The 24,273-nt window shown below is 36.3% G+C and overlaps 1 protein-coding gene across 3 annotated transcripts in view; it reads left to right on the forward strand.

Annotated features, from left to right (window-relative positions):
- Positions 1-24,273, forward strand: part of AQR (aquarius intron-binding spliceosomal factor) — a 116,816-nt gene that overhangs the window by 25,169 nt on the left and 67,374 nt on the right. For all 3 annotated transcript variants that reach the window (XM_024732459.1, XM_024732461.1, XM_024732462.1), the window contains exons 10-18: positions 482-546; positions 1,672-1,788; positions 3,753-3,866; positions 5,572-5,675; positions 11,287-11,389; positions 13,920-14,040; positions 17,035-17,176; positions 20,290-20,468; positions 23,876-24,043. In XM_024732459.1, the coding sequence (XP_024588227.1) occupies positions 482-546; positions 1,672-1,788; positions 3,753-3,866; positions 5,572-5,675; positions 11,287-11,389; positions 13,920-14,040; positions 17,035-17,176; positions 20,290-20,468; positions 23,876-24,043 (1,113 nt within the window). The remainder of the gene's footprint in view (positions 1-481; positions 547-1,671; positions 1,789-3,752; positions 3,867-5,571; positions 5,676-11,286; positions 11,390-13,919; positions 14,041-17,034; positions 17,177-20,289; positions 20,469-23,875; positions 24,044-24,273) is intronic.

Genomic DNA, 24,273 nt, shown 5'->3' on the forward strand with positions numbered 1-24,273 from the left:
TATATATATATATATATATATATCTTTGTGTGTATACAGGTACACATACGTGTATGTGTTTATGCATATGAAAGAAATTCTAGATGTTTAGTATGTGAAGAAAATAAGGAAAGTAGGTCAATAACTGAGATAAAACTGCCTTTCTAGTTTTTCTATTCAAGTTTTTTCAACATCTAATCACTTGGTACACATTTTTAAAAATTAACACTAAAAATATTTTTGCATGTCTGATTTTTAAAATGTGTCTCTCATCTAAGCTGCATTTTTCATTTTCTCATATTTATAGAGCTTACTGTAAGGGTAAGGCCTGCCCTTTTTGAAATATATGTGAGGTCTGTGCTCTGAACCATAGTTAGTCCAATCCTGATGAATGAGACAAATAACCTTGTTGAAATAACTAAATAACTGCCAATTTTAAGATATAGTACCATAAAACGCCCTAAGTAAGAAAGTTTTAACATGTTTTCTCTGTTATGTCTAGAACCTGTCACTATGGACAAAGTTCATTATTGTGAAAGATTTATTGAACTTATGATTGATCTAGAGGTAAGAAGTGTGCAGTGACTTCTGTTACATAATCATTAAGGAGGCTAAGATTAAGCCTGTGACTATATATGAAATATTTCTTTATCACCTCAAACTGGCCTTAGTTTGTTTGCACCTATTTCAAAATGTCTTATAGAGAAGAAAGTCAAAAGTGATTGACCCTTGAAGTTTTCAGATGACTGTCAAATGGCTGCATTTGTATAAAAAACATTATTTAGTGTAGTTATTAAACATGAGTCCAGAAATGGCAATTTATTTTGTGTCAAATTTAATACCCCTACGTAGAGTTTTAAAAAGGGCTGAAGTTATAGATTTATGGCTTTAATAATCTCACTTTTCTAAATGTGCCTAATATTATTGATGAAGAAAGATACAGCTGCTTGCTATAGTCAATTTTTAAAATTAAGATTTTTAAAAAAGATTTCATGCTGCTAGGTGCAAGATTTTGATACAAAGTTCAGATGCAGAGTTGGTATAGTTCAGATTGAATTCATTTCCGTTCCTTTCCTCTAGCTCTTTAATGCAGAAGATTGAAAGAAAATCCTTTCTGTTCATTCCTTATCAGGAGAGCTAGGGTGGTTTCTAGACATGAGGATTAGAGTACTGGACTCGCAGTCATTCATGAGATCTTCATTGAGATTCCAGCTCTGCCAGTAACTATAATCTCTGAGGATCTCGGTAACCTCCTCTTTAACATGAGGGTATTTGACTAGATTAGTGGTTTCCAAACTGTGATTGTCATAGTTTCTCAGTATTGTCTTTCTGACTGTCATAGAATGATATGGGAAGAGGAAACTGAGAAAGGGATCTCCATTTAGGGTTTTCCACTCCCTTTTTCCCATTTTTAAACCTGCACACAATACACATTGGGATTTCATATAGGATTTTGTTTGAAAACTAGTGGCCGGGGTATCTGAGATTTCTTCCAGTGCTGGATTTTATTTAGAAACATTACCACTGAATTTATTTACAGCATGGACCAGACGCTTTGCTTTGTGCGGAGTGTCTTTTGGGGGGCTGAGGGTACTTTGTTTGTGATTAACGCTTCTGCACTATGTATCAGTAGACTTCACCTGTAGCTGGGAGAGCATGCAGACTTATTGCTGTGGTGATTATTTTCTCTAGGCCCTACTCCCCACAAGACGCTGGTTTAATACCATCCTGGATGACTCCCACCTTTTGGTTCACTGTTACCTTTCCAATCTTGTTCGTAGAGAAGAGGATGGCCATCTTTTTTCCCAGGTGAGCACTGGTGGATCTGAACATATTTATTGTTTTCATTTCTAAGTCAATCTTTTCTTTCTTTGCCATGCACCTGGGAGTACTGGGGCATGGTGCAACATATATTTTGCTAAATACCGAATTGAATGATGTAAATTCCTCATTAGTCATTTTAAAGTAAAACCAGGGCTTTCCTGGTGGTGCAGTGGTTGAGAGTCCGCCTGCCGATGCAGAGGACACGGGTTCGTGCCCCGGTCCGGGAAGATCCCACATGCCACGGAGCGGCTGGGCCCATAAGCCATGGCCGCTGAGCCTGCGCATCCGGAGCCTGTGCTCTGCAACAGGAGAGGCCACAACAGTGAGAGGCCCGCGTACCGCCGAAAAAAAAAAAAAAAAAGTAAAACCAAGTCTTAATAAACAAAACGGATGCCTTCTTGTATAGGTGGCCTATACTAATTTTATATTATAACCTTTTTTTCTCTTCTGAATATTCATTTTATTAATGTAAACAGTAAAACACTTAAGCATTTTAAATTTGAGGGGATTAGGTAATTCAGATAAACGTTTTGTTAATCATATGTGATTTTATTATTGGACTAAATTATGTGTGATGTAGTCCCACATACTCATATATATTTTGATTCTATGTCAGTAAGCACTGTGGACTATAATAGATGATAAGCATTACTTTCGAGTGAACTGTGCCCTAATATCGTGGCTCTCTTTGCATAAGACGAGGGTGACAGAGGCAGTTGATAGTGTGGAAGTACATGTACACTTAGACTGCTGCCTTGAGCTGGAAGGCAAGTGAACTTTGTTTACTGCCTTGGGTAGGAAGACATACTATTAAGGTTTCCCATTTCCTGTAATGTCATCCAGAAGAAGTCTTCCAACAAACTTCTAACACTCGCCTTTCAGATCACAGCTGGAGATAAAATTTTCGTGTGTGTATTTGCACACTGTCCTAAGAATTCTTTTATCTTGTATCTGTGAGCATTCCTTTTTTTCCTATTCTCTTATTAATTTTACCCAGTGATTTGTTTCATATATTAAAATACATTAAAATCCTAATATCTGGGGGGGGGATAAATTGGGAGATTGGGATTGACACATAGACACTACTATATATAAAATAGATAACTAATAAGAACCTACTATATAGCACAGGGAACTCTACTCAATACTCTGTAATGGCCTGTATGGGAAAAGAATCTAAAAAACAGTATATATACGTATACATATAACTGATTCACTTTGCTGTACAGCAGAAACTAGCACAACATTGTAAATCAACTATACACCAATAAAAATTAATTTAAAAAATCCTAATATCTGATCTGCCATAGATTAGAATTAAGAATAATAAAGATTTGGGGCGAATGGAGCCCCAAATTCTGTTGATTCTGTTGATACTGCCAGCACAGGGGGAAAGCAGGCCTTCTTAAAGCACCAGGAACTAAGCCAAAGAAAGCTTGATGGTTATGGAGACCGAAGAGAGGAATGAATAGCTTAGCTTTTCCCACCTTGCTGTTTTTTTCTAATAGAAGTATAGAGAAGAGTATCTCTAATTGTGAATTGCAAAACCCTCATCAGAAAATTTTAAGTGGCATAAGACCTCAGGAGTTCCCTCTAATGGTATAGTTCTATATAGATAGATTTTTTTTTTCCATTAAAATGATTGACTTTCTTTGATTAGTTCCTTAATGTCTCTTTAGTATTGGGATTGCAGTTGAAGTTCTTTCCTGTAGAAGTAGACCATGTGTATGAAATAGACCTAACAGTTTGTTCACAAGGCATATACTTTATGCTCACATAAATAAAACCCGTTTGTACATGTGCTGAAATGTTTGTTGCAGTGTTTACATTCCATAGCTTTTCAGTACCTCTAAGAAGGTATGTGGATTTTATTATTTTTAATACTGTTGTATTTTTGCTTTCTTGTTCTCATGTTTACACAGTTTATTAATTTAAATGTATCCTTTCAGCTTTTGGACATGCTTAAGTTCTATACTGGTTTTGAGATTAATGATCAGACTGGAAATGCTCTGACAGAGAATGAGATGACTACGATTCACTACGATAGAATTACTTCTCTACAGGTAATTGAAATGCATTATAGCCTTTGCGTCTGCTCCATGAAGTTGAGTCATAAATAATTTAGGTTTTATGTAGTACAAATAGGAAAGGTACTAATTTAATAGTGTGTTCATCTTGAATTTTTAAAATATTGCTAATTCTGATGGATTCATGAAAAAGAATGCTTTCTTTTATAGTTCTCAATCTTGAGACTCAGTATATTGATATTTGACACTCAAAAAATATTAGTTACTGGGCCAGTCTAGTGTGTTTAAGTATCAGTTTTATTTTATGAAAGGGTATTTCAACTTGATAAAGTATGTGTAAGTGCTTTGTACATTTCAAAGATAAACACATGTAATGGGACTGAAATTTACCAGTGCAGCTCAGATGTGCCCCAAAAGTACCTTTGTTACTATTACTGAGCACATTTTGCTCTTGAACTCAGTTTTGTCTGGTGGCAGCTTTTATTTCTCAATTTAAAGTAATTCAGTTCTTTACATTTTAAAGAGTCTTTCTTTGGGTGAAGACTCAGCCAAACTTAAGTTCAAATTGTCTTTCATAATCAGCTCAGACATGTTTTCCTGCTTTTCTCAGAACATTAGTGTTTTTGTCCTTCTGCCTCTGCCCTTGAAGTGACCACAACGGGTGTGGTGTGTGGCTGTTCTCTTGGCCACCAGCAAGGCACAATGACTGCGCCCTTGGAGCTTGGTTGTCAGCCTACTGACAAGGCCCCAGCCCTTGTTCTTCTTTTTCTTTTTTTTTTTTTTTTTTGTGGTACGCGGGCCTCTCACCATTGTGGCCTCTGCCATTGTGCAGGCTCAGCGGCCATGGCTCACGGGCCCAGCCGCTCCACGGCATGTGGGATCTTCCCGGACTGGGGCACGAACCCGTGTCCCCTGCATCGGCAGGCGGACTCTCAACCGCTGCGCCACCAGGGAAGCCCCCCAGCCCTTGTTCTTGATGGTGCTGGAGTCCTCCTGGGAGCTGACTCGCCTTCATTTCCTAGCTCAGGCAGCTCACTTTCAGGCTTGGTTTCAGGGTCATTTTGCCATTGCCTGTAGTTGTTTCATGGCAGACTCATGGATAACCTTTGCAACCTTCTGTGTCATCCAGTACAGAGCACATGAAAACTTGTGGATCTTCCCAGTGCCACATGAGCATCACGGAGGACTAAGAATGTTATTTCACACACACTTAATCAAATCAGCGTGATGCTGCTCTTTCTGTTTCCTTGCAGCTTACCCCACGTAGGTTGGAGGTGTTACCCTGCGAGGTTCTCTCTTTCCAGAGTTCCAAAGTAAAGCAGCGCACAAGCACACTGTGCTGTAGGCCTCTCCCTTGAGATACATCTTCATTGGGAGTTGCCCTTGAGACTTTCTTATGGTTTTGTTAGGCCAATTCTTGATCATAAAGTGTTTTGTTTTGTTCTTTCTCTTCTCCTGTCAGTGAAGCTGGCCTTCCTGGCTATTTTCCTTTATATTCAAAATACAGTTTTAGAAATCAGAAACTGAACATTGATTCTTTGTACTCTCCGGCTAGAACAATTCTGCTTTTTTTCCCCATTGTATCTAATGCTTTTGAATAAGGCAGAGGTCACATATGAGAAGCATATAAGAAAGAGAATTGCATTAATTAAAAAAAATTTTTTTTCCATTATGCAGTATATAAGTTGTAATTTATTAATATGTAGGCATTAATTAATTAATTAATTCTGTTCTTTTCTAGAGAGCTGCTTTTGCACATTTCCCTGAACTTTATGATTTTGCCCTCTCAAATGTTGCAGAAGTAGATACTCGGGAATCCTTGATCAAGTTTTTTGGACCTCTTAGGTAAGGCAATATGAAAGGACAACAATTTTAATTTTCTTTTTTGGTTTTAGTTATTTTTGCACTACTTTAGGTGATGTTACTTGTTGCACTACTGTTTATTGACAACTAGAACTAGTGCTTCTCTCTAGCATTTGTTATCTTTGAGTCACTTAAATATAATTATACATCTTCTCTTTATTTTGGTAAAATTTTTATTTTTCGTAACATATATTTTTCCTAGATCTCAAATTTTTTTAGAGTAGAATATAAGCTGGTATCCCATCAGTCGTAAACAACATACAACAGAAACCGGTAAATGTTCATCCTATGTGATATTAGAGGTTAGGCATAAGAAAAATTTTGCATGTTTAAAATTTATTAAATTGTAATGTTCTCTGGCATCTCTGTTAAGTATACTTTTTTGAAAATAGCAATAATAGCATACATTTATTTACTTTGTGATAGGTACTCTACTGTATATAAATAAGTTAATTCTCAAAATATTCACGTGAGAGGAGTAGGTACCATTTTACATATAAGGTAGCCGAGGCACAGAAGAGTTGAGTACTTTGCCTAAGTCACACAGCAAGTAAGTGGCAAAGATAGGATTTTTTTTTTATATAAATTTATTTTATTTTATCTTTGGCTTCGTTGGGTCTTCGTTGCTGCACGCAGGCTTTCTCTAGTTGCTTCGAGTGAGGGCTACTCTTCATCGCAGCGCACAGGCTTCTCATTGCGGTGGCTTCTTGTCACGGAGCATGGGCTCTAGACACACGGGCTTCAGTAGTTGTGCCACACGGACTCAGTAGTTGTGGCTCATGGACTCTAGAGCGCAGGCTCAGTAGTTGTGGTGCCTGGACTTAGTTGCTCCGCGGCATGTGGGATCTTCCTGGTCCAGGGCTGGAACCCGTGTTCCCTGCATTGGCAGGCGGGTTCTTAAGCACTGCGCCAACAGGGAAGCCCCAAAGATAGGATTTGAACCTAGGTAGTCTGACTTCTGAGCCCTAATTATTTTTTTTTGAAGTATAATTGACATAAAACATTATGTTAGTCTCAGGTGTATAACACAATGATTTAATATTTGTATTTATTGTGAAATTGATCACCACGAGTCTAGGTAACATTTATCTCCATATATATAGAACTTTTTGGTCTTGTGGTGAGAACATCTAAGATCTACTTTCTTTGCAACTTGCAAATATGCAGTACACTATTACTAATTATAGTCACCATGCTGTACAATTACATACCCATGACTTATTTATTTTATAACTGGAAGTTTGTACATTTTGATCTCCTTTACCGTTTCACCCACCTTTGCCTCGGGCAACCACCAATCTGTTCCCTGTTTCTGTAAGCTTGGTTTTTTTTTGGCGGGGGAAGGTTGTTTTAAAATTCCACATATAAGTGACTCATTAAATTCCACATATAAGTGACGCATACAGTATTTGTCTTTCTCTTTCTGACTTATTTCAGTTAGCATAATGGCCTTAGGGTCCATCCATGTTGTTGCAAATGGCAAGATTTCATTCTTTTTTATTCTGAGCCCTAACTTTTGACCACTGTGCTCTGTTATCTCCTCATTTTCCTTAACTCTGGGGAGAATTTATATGTAGTTAATTGGCTATTTAAACTGAAGCAAACTGAGATTGGTCTGGTCATTCATTTTCATATGAGGATATGTAATGACTTACAGTAACACACACGTCTACTTCCTTCTTTTAAATAATGGCATTGAGTTCTGTTGAACAGGTCTACCATACTTTTTTTTTTTTTGCGGTACGCAGGCCTCTCACCATCGTGGCCTCTCCTGTTGCGGAGCACAGGCTCCTGACACGCAGGCTCAGCGGCCATGGCTCATGGGCCCAGCCGCTCCGCGGCATGTTGGATCTTCCGAGACCGGGGCACGAACTCGTGTCCCCTGCATCAGCAGGCGGACTCTCAACCACTGCGCCACCAGGGAAGCCCTACCACACTATTTTTTAATCACTCACCTATTGACGGATCTTTAATTTAAAATTTTTTGACTATAACAAACAATTAGGCAATGAACATTCTTTTTACTTCTATTTTTTAAATTTTAGTACTGATTCCCAGAAGCAGAATGGCTGACTCAAAGGGGTTATGTGTTTAAATTTTGTTACATATTGCTAAATTATCTTCCAAAGAAATGCCAATTATACACTTACATCAATAGTGTTTGAAGATTTATTTCTCTCCCTTCCAACACTAGGTAAATTAGTTTTTCATTTTTGCCAATCCAAGGACAAAAAGATTCTCATTGTTTTACTTGCATTCTGTGATTGTATGTTACTTTCTGATTGTTATCCTTTGCTATTTTGTATTCCATTGTTTCTCATTTTATTGATTTTTTAAAATAAGGAACATTTATATTATATATCCAGGAACCTGGATATTATTTTGTCTAGTTCTGTTGCAATTATTTTGTCTCAGTTTCTCCCTTTTAAACTTTGTTTATGGTATATTTTGTTATTACAGATGTTTTAAATTTTTAATCACATCTTTCAGTCTTCTTTTTAATAACAATAACAGATGTTTTATTTTATTTATTTATTTATTTATTTTGTGGTACGCGGGCCTCTCACTGTTGTGGCCTCTCCCGCTGCAGAGCACAGGCTCCGGACGTGCAGGCTCAGCGGCCATGGCTCACGGGCCTAGCCACTCCGCGGCATGTGGGATCTTCCCGATTTGGGGCACGAACCTGTGTCCCCTGCATCGGCAGGCAGACTCTCAACCACTGCACCACCAGGGAAGCCCACAAATGTTTTATTTAGAAGGCCTTCTTCACCAAAGGATTACAAAAAATATTATATTTTTTAAGCACTTTTGTAGATTTTTTTTCTTACATTTAATAGCTGTATAGTCTGTCCAGGGAATTTATTTTTGTCCATAGAGCTCCTTTATACTCTTACAAATCATTGAGGATCACAAAGAACTTTTTTAATGTGGATTATAGCCATTATATTTACTACATTAGAAATTAAAAGTAGAGAAATTTTAAATATTTATTTTAAAAATCAAGTAAAATCCATTGTATATTTCATACATATTGTTAATGAAAAATATATACTCCATAATGAAAAAAAGAATACATAGTGAGAAGAGTAGCATTGTTTTACAGTTTTGCATATCTTTTTAATGTCTGGCTTAATGAAAGACAGTTGGATTTGCAGATCTGTTGTTGGTTTCAGTTTGTTTTAAGATGTTATTTTGCCTGAAGTAAATGAAGATAATCCACTCTTACACAGAGGGAAGTTTATTTTAAAAGCTTTTTCATATTTAGGAATATTATTCTTTGATACATATAAAAACTTGACAGTTGATAGATTTCTTGAAAGTTTCGTTGTGGTATCTGAAACCATGTTAAGGAAGTCTGTGCAATTAAAGTGAATTGATTTTAAAAATGGAGAGATACACCTTGTTCATGGATGAGAGGACTCAGTTAAGGTGTGGATTCTGCCCAATTTGATCTATAGATATAATTCAGTTCCAGTCAGAGTCCCAGCACGATATTTGATAGAAACTGACAAGCTTATTCTAAAACTCATATGGAAAGGCAAAGGAATTGGAATAGTCAGGACCATTTTGAAAAAGAACAAAATTGGAGAATTTCCACTACCTAATTTCAAGACTTACTATAAAGTTAAAGTAATCAAGACATTGTGGTATTGAAAACAGGGTATACATTATAGATCACTGGAACAGGGTCAAGTTCAGAAATAGACCACACGTATACAGTTAGTTGGGTTTTGACTAAGGTGCCAAGGCAACTCAGTGGAAAATAGATAATTTCAGCAGTGGTACTGGACAGCCATATGCAAAGTATGAAACTTGACCCATTCCTCACATCTGATACAAAAATTAACTCAAAATGAATCGTAGACCTAAATATCAAAATTAAAACGTAGGAAATATAGGAGAAAATCTCTGTGATTGTGCTTTCTGCAAAGATTTCTGTAGACACCAGGGCACCGTCTTTAAAGGAAACAACTGATAAATTGAACTTCATCAAAATTAAAAATTTCTATTTGAAAGACATTGTTAAGAGAATGAAAGACAACCCGAAAACTGGGAGAAAATATTGGCTAAATACATATCTGATGATGGACTGGTATCTGGGTCTCAGAACTCAATTATAAGAAGACATCTTAATAAAAAAATGGCTATAGATTTGAACAGATACTTCACCAAAGAAGATATATAGATTTCAATAAGCCTATAGAAAGATGCCTAACATCATTAGTCATTAGGAAAAGCAAATTTAAATCATAATGAGATATCATTATGTACCTATTAGAATTATTTATAAAAACAACGGTGTATTAACTCTTGACCGGTATGTGGAGCAACTGGAATTCTCATACATTGCTGATGAGAATTCACAATGGTAGTGCCACTTTGGAAAAATTTGATAGTTTCTTGCAGAAACATGTGCTTACCGTGTGATCTAGTGTTCTCACAGACATACCCAAGAGAAATGGAAACTTACATTCATAGAAAAATCTGTACAGAAATATATATAGTGGCTTTATTTATAGTTGTCAAAAACTGGACTATATAAATATGCTTCAACTGGTGAGTAAATAAACACATTGTGAAATATCCATATAATGGAATATTACTCAGCAATAAAAAGGAACCAACTACAGATACACACAACAGTGTGGGTGAATCTCAAATGTATTATGCTGAGTGAAAGCAGCCAGCGTCAAAAGGCTACATAATGTATGATTCCATTTATTTGACCTTCTGGAAAAAGCAAATTTATAGAGATTGAAAACACATTAGTGGTTACCAGGGACAGGGATAGAGAGTTTGAGGGGCTTTGGGGGGTAATGAAACTGTATTTGAGTGGTTGAAAGCTGTCAGGTAAGTAGTGGCAAATGCAAGTTTTTCAAAATTTCAGATTTTCACTCTGATATTCAAATTTTATCTTTGGCAACATATACTGTCAATTATTTTCCTTGAAGTTAGGTTTATTTTGTTCAGATTTTTTGCTGTTATTCAACTCTGAGTAACTAGTTTGTCAGTCATTCTGACAAACATTCTTTTTACACAAGTAAAAATTGTGTGCAAAATGTGTACTTCCCACTCTGACACACAGATTTTTTAAAAAACAGATACTCAAGTCCAAATTTAATAACCTTAATAATTTTTTACTCTTTCATCAAAGACATTTTTAAACAAAAGTGGTGGGGGTTTTTTTGTTTGTTTTAATAACTGTGTCACAGTAAGGAATGCTGTGATCACTTATTGTACTGGTTGGTGACACTGCCTTGATCCATGCCACCAGTTTTACCCATTATCACACTGTCACTGTATATGTAAAGACAGTGAGAGAAAAACTTAATAATGTCTTGGTATTAATATGAAAAAGTATTGTCCTTGTAGCTTCCCTGAAACAATCTTGGGGACCATGAGAAGTTTGCAGAAGACAATTTGAGAATTCTGTATTAGGGGTTTAACTCTTTGCTGATTTCATATATTTGTTGCTTGTGTCATAGGATTATATTTTCTACGTAAAAATTTTTAAGCCATCTGTAAAATTATGTTTCAAAAATGAATTAAATTGTAATAAAATATTCTGATCTGAATATTCTTTATTCTGCAGTTCAAATACACTCCACCAGGTGGCATCATACCTCTGCTTGTTACCAACTCTTCCTAAAGGTGAAGACACGACTTTTGATAAAGAATTTCTTCTAGAATTGTTGGTAAATATTAATGTTCTTTGAATTTTGCATGTGGTTTTCCCTACTTTTTTGAATCATTCTTAAAGATGTAGGTTGGTACAGATTTTTTTCTGGGCTAAAAAATTGGTAGGTAATGCCTGCTTGTTTGGGAACTATATCATCATTTGATTTTGTCAGATTTCTTTTTCATCTCTTAGATTTCTTTTTTCAAGTCTCTTACCTCTTAAAACTGCTTTATAGCATGGATTTGTTCCATCAGATATTTACGAGCAACATCTGTGTCAGGCACTGGATTCAAGCACTGGGGATACAGAGATGGCCGACACTGTTCCTGCCTTTAAGAGATCACAGTTATACTTACACACACACACACACACAGAGAGATATCTATCTATTTATCTGTTTATTTTTAAGTTATTATTTAAATATAGTACCTTGAATATTAAGCCATACCTTTATCACTAGAGAGCTCAGGAATGTTTAAAAATAGAAAAAGTTATTACCGACTTAGTGGTTTAAGAATTCTAAGGGATTTCTCAAGCATTTTGGGAAATGAGTATTAGTTTGAGCATCAGCTCTTAAACTAATACTTTTTTGTGTGAGGTTTTATTTTTTTTAGTACAGTTTCAGGTGCATAGCAAAACTGAGGGGAAGGGATATACTTTATTTTTTAAACTTCCGTGAGATATTTCATAAAGTGGATGAGTATTTAACCATACGCCACTATGAATATCTAGGTTGTTTGCATGCTCACTAGTACAAATAATGATGCAGTCTTAATATATGCCTCTTTGTGCCCATATGTGGACATTTAGGAGAGGTACCCAGAAGTGAAATTATTTGATGTGCTTATTTAAAAGATAAAAGATGCAGCCAAACTGTCCTCCAAAAGCTGTATGTTCCCATCAACAGTGTACTAAAGTATGTCTCCTTAAGCTTTTTTCGGCATTGGATGCTGAGCCGCGTCAGTTTTGCCAGTCTCCTGGGTTAACAAAAAAAACTTGTTTTAATTTTTTGTTTGCTGACTGCTATAAGGTTGAGTTGTCTTTTATACGTTTCAGACATTTTTTATACCTATACAAATGTACACTGCATGGATTTGTAAATACATTTTTTTACACATATGGAACAATAATGGGCACATGTTTTTGTAACATATTTCAAGCTAATACTTCTAATACAGGGTATAAAATACAGTTCCTTACTGTAGAGAGGAAGATAATATGCTTATTTTGGGGTAGTAACAGGAAACTATTTGTAGCAGGTGTTTTAAGCCTGGTGACAGGTGTTTAAGTGCCATTTGGAGAGAAATCCTTGGGAAGGGTTTTAAATTAACTCAAGTATAGAAAATACTTTTTTATTGATATATTTACTTGCATGAAATGTATGTCTTGGGTCACTATCTTCCCCTTCCTTCTTACAAATCACTTTTTCTTGTCTCTGACTACAAGTGCTTTCTAAAAATTCCTTGTCCTGTTTTCTGATAATGTAAAATCTTCTCTGGTAAGTTAGGTTTTGGAGATTAATAATAAATCCTTACTATAGAAAGAAATGGGGACTTTTCCAGGAACTTTCTAATGGAAAATAGGTTTGAGTATAAAGTTGATCCTATCTATGCTTTCTAGGGTCTTATAGCTAAGATTTCATCCTTAAAATTTAAATAGTTACGTGAAAAGAAAACAGTTTTAAAAATTTATAGTGCTACAGCATTATCTTTCATTTCCTCCCCCTCTTAAAGGAGTTTTTCAGGCTTTAGAATCTTCTAATATCCAACCAAATATGATTAAAAAATTCAACTATGCATATTGTTTAGATGATATCACACTGTCTTCTTTCCTAAAACAATACTATCTACTGAAAAGAATGTGACCCATTTTTCAAATATATCATTATTTTGGCATCTCTTAATTAGGTAACAAACTTATTTCTGTATTTGAGGTAGATCACTGTAGTATTAACAATGGAGGGATACATAGAGAACATCAAGTACAACTCTCTCGTTTTACAAAGAAGACTGAGGCCAAGTTATTAGTAAACTTATCCAGATTATTTAGCTAGTTAGTACAAGAATGAAAACTGTAACCTAGGACTTAGGGCTCCCATTTTTTTTTTCTTACATTGGTGAATGCTGTGTTGCTGTGGGTTTTAAGGTCTTGGCATGTGCCAGACACTTTGACATTATTTTACGATATTCCACTTCATTTTCATAAGAAACCTAAGAAGGGAGTGACATTTTAATCTGCTTTACTGAAAAGGAAACTAAAATCAGGGAGTTTGAAGTAACTTGCCCAGCTTTCACATAGCCCATAAATAGAGGTGCTAGGTGTTGAACTCAGATCTGTCTGATTCCGAAGTCCATCACAATCAGTACCTCTTTCTTCTTTGATTTGTGGAGAACATGAAAAAAGGAAAAAAAAATCTCTTGTTAAGTGCTACAATAACTCAAAAGACATGAAACTTCTCATTCCATACTTTGTGTTGAATTTCTCCATAAATTATTTTGATTGAAAAAAGATACTTCTGACTTTCTTTCTAAACCTGTTTCCTTTAGGTATCTCGTCATGAGCGTCGAATTTCTCAGATTCAGCAGTTGAACCAGATGCCTTTGTATCCAACCGAAAAAATCATATGGGATGAAAATATTGTCCCAACTGAGTACTATTCTGGGGAAGGTATGGTAACGAAGTACAGTATTCAGATGTAACATGAAACTTAGTTTAGAATTCATCATATATAACTGAACATACTCCTATCTGCTATATACATTAGGGTAATTTTCTGGTACCCTCAAGTTCAACTTTAGAAGCTAGAAACTATTCAGTGTTTTGAATGCTTAACGTTAAGGATTTTTATTAAATTTAAGCATTGCCTAATGAAATGTGTGTTTGTGTGTGTGTGTGTATCATCCTGTATAAAATGTGCCCGTAAAGCTGTGTGTTCAGGAGACATAATAATACAAGAAGTGTAGCTTTCATTATGTCACTGTAGCAGGCTTTATTTGGTAGTGTTTTATTTTTCAAAGCCTTTTCTAGAGGCTCTTTTGAATTCCTTGTAGAGCCAGCTAATGACCTTCAAAAGAAAGACATTGTCATTAGTTAAGATAAACCCTTAGTTTTGATCCAGAGTAGTATTGCCTAGTATGTTCATCTACCTCTTTCAACAGATTGGTTTCTAAATGCTTATCCTCTAATGATGAGAATTTGCCATAATTGAGTATATGCCAAAGTGCATTCTGACACATTTTGAAGGCATATTTCAAAAAAAAATTTCTGGAAGTTTTTTGAACAACAATTGTCATGATTAGTAGAGATGTGGCTATTTTAAAGAGATCACCAATATAGGTATTGGTATATTTATTTAAAAGAAAATTGTCTCTTCAGAGTCAATTTATCATATCCTAGAGCCATATCCAATAAATCATATCCTAGAGCCATAATTCCAATAAACCCAGTGCACTAAAATTGTACAAGCTTTCAGAATAATCAGTCTTCATATCTTTTTATATCCTGACAGTGATTAATGCATTGCTTTCTCACTTTTCTAATTTGTTCGTACTAAAAGCATTTGTGATCATATATGTATGAATAGCACTTAAGAATATTTTGTCTTTTTAATGAAAAGTTTGTGTCCTTGAAAATGTAAACAGTCTTATATCTAGCTTTTGGTACTATTCAGTGATGTTGGTCTGAGTTTAAAACATATTTTGCTTAGTATAAAGTGTTGCTTTTCTTTCGCTCCTATGATTAATGAAGTTAAGTAAAAAGAATTACTTCTCAAAATTTGTCTTTGTACCTGTCTTGCCATGGTTCTTCACTGACCATGGGTGAAACTGTGCTTGTGGGGCTCTGTATTCAATGCTGTGAGATAGGCAAAGATCAAAGCCAATCCAGCACAATTATGCAAGCTGCTTCCAGCTCCCAAGGAGAGAAAATAAGTGTGAAATTGGGGCAGATATTTTAAAAATATAGTATAAGAATTGTAAAGAAAGTCTCTGTAAAGTGTTGCCTTTTTAAAACCTTTTTATTGTAAAATAAACACAAATATAGAAAGCCCACACAAAATAAAGATAGAGCTTTACTAATTATCTTAATCACCTTGTCAGCTATCCCAGAATCCTCCTGTGTACCCCTTCCTACTTACTGCTTTCTCCCTCCACTGCAAAGTAACCATTTCTTGACTTTTATAGCAATCACTGTCTCACTATTTCTTCATAGTTTTATTACTCAGTTGTGCATCCCTAGACACCGTAGTCAGTCCTGTACATATTAAGATGCTTTTTATTTTACGGGTACCAACTGTAGCCCTTTCTTTTCTGTCTGTTGAAGACCCTGAGTTGTTTGATCTGTATAGTTTTCCACAGTCTAGATTTTTCTAATTGACTACTCACAGTACAGTTCAACATGTCCCTCTGCTCTTTATTTATTTTTTCTACAAATTGGCTTGATCAAGCAGAGGAATTCTCTCTCTGGCAAGATCCTTGGTGGTGGTGTATTCTTTCATCAAGAGGCACGTGATGTCTGGTTGTCTCTGTTTTTGTGATATTGCTGTTTAATACCTAGATTTGTTAATTCAGGGAGGGTTACAAAATAGTGATATGTTAAATTTTTTTTTTTTAATATAAGTATGCCATCAAAAGAGATGCTTTCAGCTTCTGGCTTGAAAGAAATTGAATTAGATTATAAGTCAGAGTTTACTAACAAATGATGTGAAATTTTTGTACATTGATGTTTCTTGCTTTTAGATGCATTGTTTCTTTGGTGAGTATGGATAGGGATGATGAAAATAATATGATTTGCTAGTAAAATGTGTTTGGAGGTTCTTTTTTTTAAAGATTTTTTTGATGTGGACCATTTTTAAAGTCTTTATTGAATTTGTTAACAATATTGCTTCTGTTTTATGTTTTGGTTCTTTGGCTGCGAGGCATGTGGGATCTTAGCTACCCGGTCAGGTATCAAATCCGCACCCCCTGCACTGGAAGGCGAAGTCTTAACCACTGGACCACCAGGGAAGTCCCTGGGGTTCTTCTTTTTTGACCTTTTTGATATTGGTGCTGAGTGCTTGTTACTTATTATCCCAGGGAAATAGTGTTAGGTGAAGGTAATGGAAAGAATATGGTTCATTAATGTTGTCAGAGAAGGGAAATAACTCCAGGAATAACATACAATCAATGCCTTATCCTTAAAGGCTAGCAAAATGGCAAAGGTTCAGAGCACCATAGTGATCACTGAAGATAGAGTTGTGTAATGTAATATACTAATTCAGTTTTCTTGGTAAATTTGGTCATGGGCTATGTTTATAGTAGCATTGTTTACTTTGAGATTTGCCAAATACAAATTAGGTGGTAAAGAAAGAATTTTTAAACTACTTGTGTTAGTTTTAAGTATCTTTAATTACTTTTTAGAAGCACTGTTTGCATATGAGTCATTGGTGTGCAGATTACATGTATTAATGAAATTCATCCTTTATTCCCAGTCTTAATAGATGGCATTTGTTAACTTGGTTTCAGTTTCTGTGTGGAAATGAGAATACGACCTTATCAAATATGCTGTATTTTAGACACCATTAAACTAGATTCTTAACAAATTTGTGCTGCCTTGTTTTAATACATAAAGCAGATGTCTGATTAAAACAAATAATTCAAATATGGATGTTATTTTCCTTTTCAGGTTGTCTTGCTCTTCCCAAGTTGAATTTGCAGTTTTTGACTCTTCATGATTACCTCCTAAGGAACTTTAATCTCTTCCGCTTAGAATCAACTTATGAAATTAGGCAGGACATCGAGGATAGTGTCAGCAGAATGAAGCCATGGTTAGTAAATGGGTTCCACTTGCAATGAAGAGATGCAAACAGTGACTGACGTACTTCTGTCAGAAACCTCACATGTGTAATTAGAAATAATATATCTGTGGTGAAGATGCCCTTTAAAATATGAGATATTTACTCTGTGAGAAGTTCTTGAATGTGAATTAGGTATATCCAAAGTGCTAAAATAGAAAATATGTATCTGGGTCGTTGGAAGTGGGGCGGAGGGTAAGAGGAGAGAGGTCATTGTTCTGGGAAGTGGGGCGGGAGGGAGAAATGTAGGGGGGAGGAGGTTGGGCATTAGTAAAAGGGTAAAGAGGGAAGGGTATGGGCTGGCCAGCACACCTGTACTAGGCAGGGCAGTTTAAGTCCTGGGAGAAGCTTACGATAAAGGGGTATTCTATTACTCCAGCCGCTCTTGTGGCTGTCACCACTAGTCTCAGTCAGCCTCTCTAAAGGACCTGGCAGGAGATGAGGGGCATAGCTGAACATTGCACAGAGTGGAACATTGGAACATCTTCCCTGCCCTCCATCCATAGGTTGCCTTGAAGAGACTAAATCATCAGCATTTACTTTTAGGGCCTGTTGAGTAGGTTTCGTTATTTGAAGAACTTTTCTGCCTAAACTCAGCTTTCCACCTGCTAGCTTCTGTCTGGAACTCCTTTAGCTAAGAAAAGACTTTCATTCTGTTGTAGGCAGCTCTGCATTACAAGATTTGTGAAGGTTCATTTTGCTTTTTAGACATGACTAACTTTGGGTAAATGCCCTTCGTTCACTATTTCATTCTAGGTATGAAATTATTGGAGATAAGTTATATATCACAGTTGACTGTAAATGAGTAAAATAATTCTGTAAAATGAATTTTCATTAAATTATTGTCACACCATGCATACATAGGTACAATTATACTGCATTCTGTGTGAAAAGCTTAACATATTTTGAGTGTGAACTGATTCAGGTATCTTCCAGGCTTCTCTCCTTCCTAATTACAGAGAGCTGCATGGACACTGTGATTATGATGTTTTTTTCACTTCCATATTTTATTTCATACACAGTTCTAGTTTTTAATTAATTATTATGTGAAAAGTTACTCTGGGTGAGAGTCTAAAACACAACAAAGTGTTTTTGACTTAATAATCAGTTGAGTCAGTGGGCAGGCTAGCGCTGTGCAGTTTGTATACCCACTGGCTGATCGTCTCTGCCCACAGCTTTGCTGAAATTATTGCCCATTGTTTGGACCCCAGGGTAGTGCTTGATCAGAAAGCTGCCTTATAATTTATGGTTACCTTGCACTTACATGCTCAGACTCTGGACCTAATTTTGGTCACTTTGCAAAGTAGGGACTTAGTAACTAGCAGCTCATCAAGTAGAATTCATTTATATTTTACTTAAATGCCAAATAAAGCAGTAATACTTGGAGTTCTTATGGTTTATTAATAAATTTTTTTTTTTTTTTCTTGTGTTACGCGGGCCTCTCACTGTTGTGGCCTCTCCCGTGGCGGAGCACAGGCTCCGGACACGCAGGCTCAGCAGCCATGGCTCACGGGCCCAGCCGCTCCGCGGCATGTGGGATCTTCCTGGACTGGGGCACGAACCCGTGTCCCCTGCATTGGCAGGCGGACTCTCAACCCCTGCGCCACCAGGGAAGCCCCAATTTTTTAAAATTTACATTATTTTCTGCTAGTGGAAGAAAATGTTACATTTTGAAGATAACTATTGATAATAAATTTTTCTAAATTTTCATTCCTAATTGCCCATTATTGGAAACTGTTAAAAATTATGAGATCTTGAGGGATAGGGCTTCCTTCTGTTTCATGTCTTGAAGGTGGAAAAGTAGCAGAGGCATTTTTACTTATTGTGTAGTTCTAATCATGTTTTTAGGCTACTGAAACTACTGAGCAGTGTAAAAGAGGATGTGCTTATGAGGATCAGAAATCTATACTCTTTTAATGCCTCATGTTGCAGGTAGATTTTATAAAGGAGGAAAGAATTGGGGAGAGTAGATTAGTGGTTGCTTGGGAGTAGGAAGGGTTGACTGCAAGTAGACAAGAGGGATCTTTTTAAAGTATGATGAAGATGTTCTAAAATTGGATTGCGGTGATGGATGCACAGCTTTGTAAATTTACTAAAAGTTATTGTACATTTACAGCGAATGAATTTAATGGTATATAAACTATATTGCAATAAAGTTGTGAAAAATGGGGGAGGTGATAGAAAGTTATTACAAAAGCTTTTAGACACAAGGTAATGCCTTTTAGAAATTGTTTTAGTACTGACCAAGTCATTGGATTGCAGAACTTTTATTTTTAATTAGTTTCACTCTTTGATGTTATGAAGCTTTATAATTTTCTGTTATTTACAAAAGCCTTTACTTAGGATATAGGTTTTCTTTATCTTTGTAAGCGTGTCATTTTTGGGAGTACTTTCCAATTTTGGAGTGTTGCTGCAGTTTTTGTATTACAGGTTTCCCCAATACACTTTAATGTAAAAGCTAAAGCACCAATATAAGAAGAAAGAATGAATATTTGCTTGTTGGTGGTTCTGGTTATTACAACTAGCTTGATGATTCCCCACACTGCCATCCATAGCAGTGTCTTTTCAGTGTTTTAAATATTGTGCCCTAAAGAAAGCATTTGCATAGATATTGTCATTTGCTTGTTTTTAATTTCTTAAGGTCTAGCTTGTTCTAAAAGATTTTTGAAGCAACTTATAGAAGTATTTATAATACATAAGATAAAATGTAAACAGTTGAGACTATCCTAATGAAGAGGGGAAGAGGGTAAGAATATAAAATAAAACTGAATGTGCTGGATTATTTCATTCTTCGACAAAATGGCTCATCTCTTACGTACATAGAGTTATATGTTTTTCTGGGAACGTGGGGGACATTCCTCTACTTCCCTTTCTTTTGTGGGCCACGTTTGCCTGTTTCATCCTACCATATATACTTCCTAAATATTGAGACTTAGGGGGTGCTTTTAGTTTAGAAATAAGAGTTACTAATGTTAGGGCTTAAATACTAGCTAACCATGTATTCTTAGTTACTAGTTTAACTTGTCCAAAGTTGAGCAAAAGTTGATCCTTGCTTGGGTAACCAGTCTTCTGCTTCTGGTTTCCAGGCAGTCTGAGTATGGCGGGGTGGTATTCGGTGGCTGGGCGCGAATGGCCCAGCCCATCGTGGCGTTCACTGTGGTGGAGGTTGCCAAACCCAGCATAGGCGAGAACTGGCCAACCCGGGTTCGCGCAGATGTCAGCATCCATCTGAACGTCAGAGACCACATCAGAGATGAGTGGGAAGGTAACTTTGCCTTTCAAGAAGTGGTCATCTTTTGCTGTTACAATTTATAGACTTTCACTTAGAGCATTAGCAAAGCACATTCACCAGATATTGCCCTTTTAAATTTATTAAACTTTATCTTTAAAATTTGTTTTAAAGAATGGCAGTTGATTTATAGTTATTACTAGTAAAAATACCAAAGATCATACAAGAATAATTAAATACCTCATACTCTAATAAAAAGCATAAAATAGCACGTATATCAGTGTTGTGAAAATTGCAGTTGGCAGAGCTGAGAGGAGAGCATTTTAAATCATAAAATTTAGGAAGATAATGTTTATGAATTTATAGGATCACTATAAAAAGAATAAAATATTTGTGTTCACTAAAGAAAGGGGGGAACCCACATATAACTTGCACACATGCAAAGCAAGTAAGGAAAACTGGTATTTTTAAGAGATAAAAGCAGCCAAAGTAAAGTGAATAGGGATGTATACAATTTGTACCAAAGAGAAGAAGTCAGATTAAAAGAATCAGTGAAATCAAATGTATTCAAGGATAAATAATAATTGCAGGGAAGTTATTTTCCCTATTCTTTACTAAGCAAGATTTTAGGGATGGGCGTTCTATGTCACAATTTTATTTAGAGGCAGATATGTTCTAAGTTACTAAGTCAAATGGAGTTAAAACATCAATACCACCTGTGCCAGAAATGGCATGTAAACTGATTTTTAATTGGCACTTTTGTATTTTTCTCCCAGCTGTCTATGAGAGCTCTTGCTGTCCCATTATGAGAAACAGGAGCTGGTAGGTTTTATCTCCTTCTACCTTCTTGGCATGCCAGAAGGAAAGGGATAGTCCGTTAATGGATCAGTTTTCAGAAATTATTGCTCTCAATATAGCTGTTTATAACCATAGGGTCTGTATGATATATTTATCAAATAATTCTGAAGGAAGCCAGCAACAAAGCTGGCCAAATGTTTAACAAGTGGCCACCATAGTTGGTATAGTTTGTGACAGATTGTTTTTTTGGCTCTTGTATCCTTCAAAATTGTTCAAATCTGGTGCATTACACATCTAGAATAATATGTACCCTTATTATTGCTGAATTGTGAGAAAGTCATTCAGTTGCTGAAGGTTTTACATTTATCGCCCCTTGGAGCTTAAGGAGGTATTAAAATAAACACTTTTACATAGTGGGTAATGAACTGAAATAACTTATTGGCCACCCCTAGAAGCAGTGATGGCTAGAAGTAAAACTTGAAGAAAAAAACGACCCTTTGTAGAAATGTATAGATGACAGATGACAAGCCTGCATTATAGTGTTAAGGGAAAAAAAAGGATTTGTTACCCCAAACCCCTTACGAGTCTCTTACCTCCATTACTTTGGAGGCTGGTAGTCAGAAGGCCATCAAATAGTCTTTTTTGTTTTTTTAAACATAGGCCTCTGGTAGATGAGAAATAGAATGGGTAGATTTTGATGGGCAATATAGGGAACAATAGGGTATTGTGGGACAAGCAGTTCATCTGGGGCATGGTGGGGAGAAGAGTGTTTTCTGGGAGACCAAAGCCAAAATGCAGGCCCTTTATTGATTCCAGATAGAGCAACCAAGTAAAAAGTGAGAGGGAGGTTCTGTAAATAGCAATGAACACTGTCCTGTAAAAACAGAAAATTTTTGAAGAATTTAAGCTAAATGCTGTAAAACATTGTTGTCCCTTCAAGAAGGTGTGAAGCTCAGGCCCTTATCTTCTCCATTACCCCATTTAAAATTAAGGAAACAGAATTAGTGAAACTGAAATGTTGGATCCTGCCCTAGAAGGCACAGCCAGGAGTAAATGCAAATGGTTGAAAGTTGAGTTCAGCTTATTGTAACACAGGTATTTTTAACGTGGATGTAAGACGTCCCACGGCATCCCTCTGTGATGCCAAAAGATAACATTGGTGGGGATTAAATTACTTCTCAGGGCTACTTCTTTGGCTCTGAGACTGGGAAGTTTTAATGAGTTGTGCAGATCAGAAGTTATATAGGTGGTACAACTCACATAGTAGATCATTTCCCCTTAGTTTTCATTGTTCTCCTGCTTCTTTGCATAGAATTTGTTGGGAAATAAACAATGAAGTCATAATTATGAATCAGTTACTATTTCTAGCACACTTAAACCCTATTCCATATTGAAACAAACCAGAATGGTGCCAATTAATACTATTAGCCACGCACTCACATGGCTGATTTGATTTAGTTGTATCTCTTATAACCAAGGTTATGAGCAAGCAGACTGTTTAAATTTGCATTTATACTATACAATGACTAACAGAAGTGACTCGGGGAACTTCCCTGGTGGCACAGAGGTTAAGAATCCACCTGCCAACGCAGGGGACACGGGTTCCAGCCCTGGTCCGGGAAGATCCCACATGCTGTGGAGCACCTAAGCTGGTGCACCACAACTACTGAGCCTGCGCTCTAGAGCCTGTGAACCACAACTACTGAGCCCGCGTGCCACAACTGCTGAAGCCCGTGTGCCTAGAGCCTGTGCTCTGCAACAGAGAGAGGCCACCACAATTAGAAGCCTGCAACGAAGAGTAGCCCCCTGCTCACTGCAACTAGAGAAAGCCCGTGCACAGCAACGAAGACACAACACAGCCAAAAATAAATAAATAAAACTAAAGAAAAAAATGAATCGGGGGAAAAAAATGAAGATTAAGTGGTGTAACATTATATGCTGTGTGGTCTAATTTTGTGTCCCTTGTCTTCCAGTGTGTATTTTTAATAGAGCTGGGAATCCAGTTGAATCCATAATTTGAGCCAATGACTGAGAAACTACAGACTTTGGCACAAGTCTCCTATTTCTTGGCATTTGCTTATAAAAATTTCAGCATTTGCCAACTGAAGCAATATATATTCAGCTGCCTTCTCAAGATGCTATCTATAAACAGTGCTTTTGTGCCTTGATGAATTATTCTAGACTTGACCTCTTCTGGTGAAATACAATTAGACTGTTGTTGAAATGACACTGATGGACAATTTAAACTGATGTTCGAAACCTGCTAAATATGATATAGATGGATTACATGCCAACCATATTTTTGGTTACTTATTAAGAATGTTATAAATAAGAATGATGACAAGCATCCAGTTTTGGAGCTGTAGCGTGATCTGGAGGACTTATTCAGTAATGTATTTACGGCATAAAAGTTTCTAATTTTAATATAAAGAGAAATTTTTACTTAATTATTGCTGTCAAACATTGAGTATTGAAGGTTATAGGAAAACCCGTAATTGTATTACAAAGCACGTATAATCATTGATCACCTCTGATATTTTAAATGTTTTATATACCTTTTCAAAAGATAAGAGGATGAGAATTTGCCAACAGGAGGCAAAGCAATGTCATTCTAATAAGTGGAAATGTCTTTTGTGTTTTACTAGGACTTCGGAAGCATGATGTATGCTTTTTAATTACCGTACGTCCCACAAAACCTTATGGTACCAAGTTTGACCGGAGGAGACCTTTTGTTGAGCAGGTTGGCCTGGTTTATGTCAGAGGCTGTGAGGTCCAGGGCATGCTGGACGATAAAGGGCGTGTCATTGAAGACGGTATGGTGATCTGCATGTTTGAAAGACTGTGTATACGTAATGATAAATGTCTTTGCCGTTTTTCCTTTTTGTGTCCTAGGTGATTTTTTTTAGTTGTTTTATATACTAAATCAACACAAAGAATTACATATAAAAGTGTGTAGGGTACGTACCACCCAGTTTTAGAAATAAATAATATGGTTTCTCAACTTCTGTTTTAGATATTGGACAGGATCTTTTGAAATTGCCAA

This window comes from Neophocaena asiaeorientalis, unplaced genomic scaffold, assembly GCF_003031525.2.
Source record: "Neophocaena asiaeorientalis asiaeorientalis breed wild unplaced genomic scaffold, Neophocaena_asiaeorientalis_V1.1 scaffold119, whole genome shotgun sequence".
Lineage (NCBI taxonomy): Eukaryota > Metazoa > Chordata > Mammalia > Artiodactyla > Phocoenidae > Neophocaena > Neophocaena asiaeorientalis.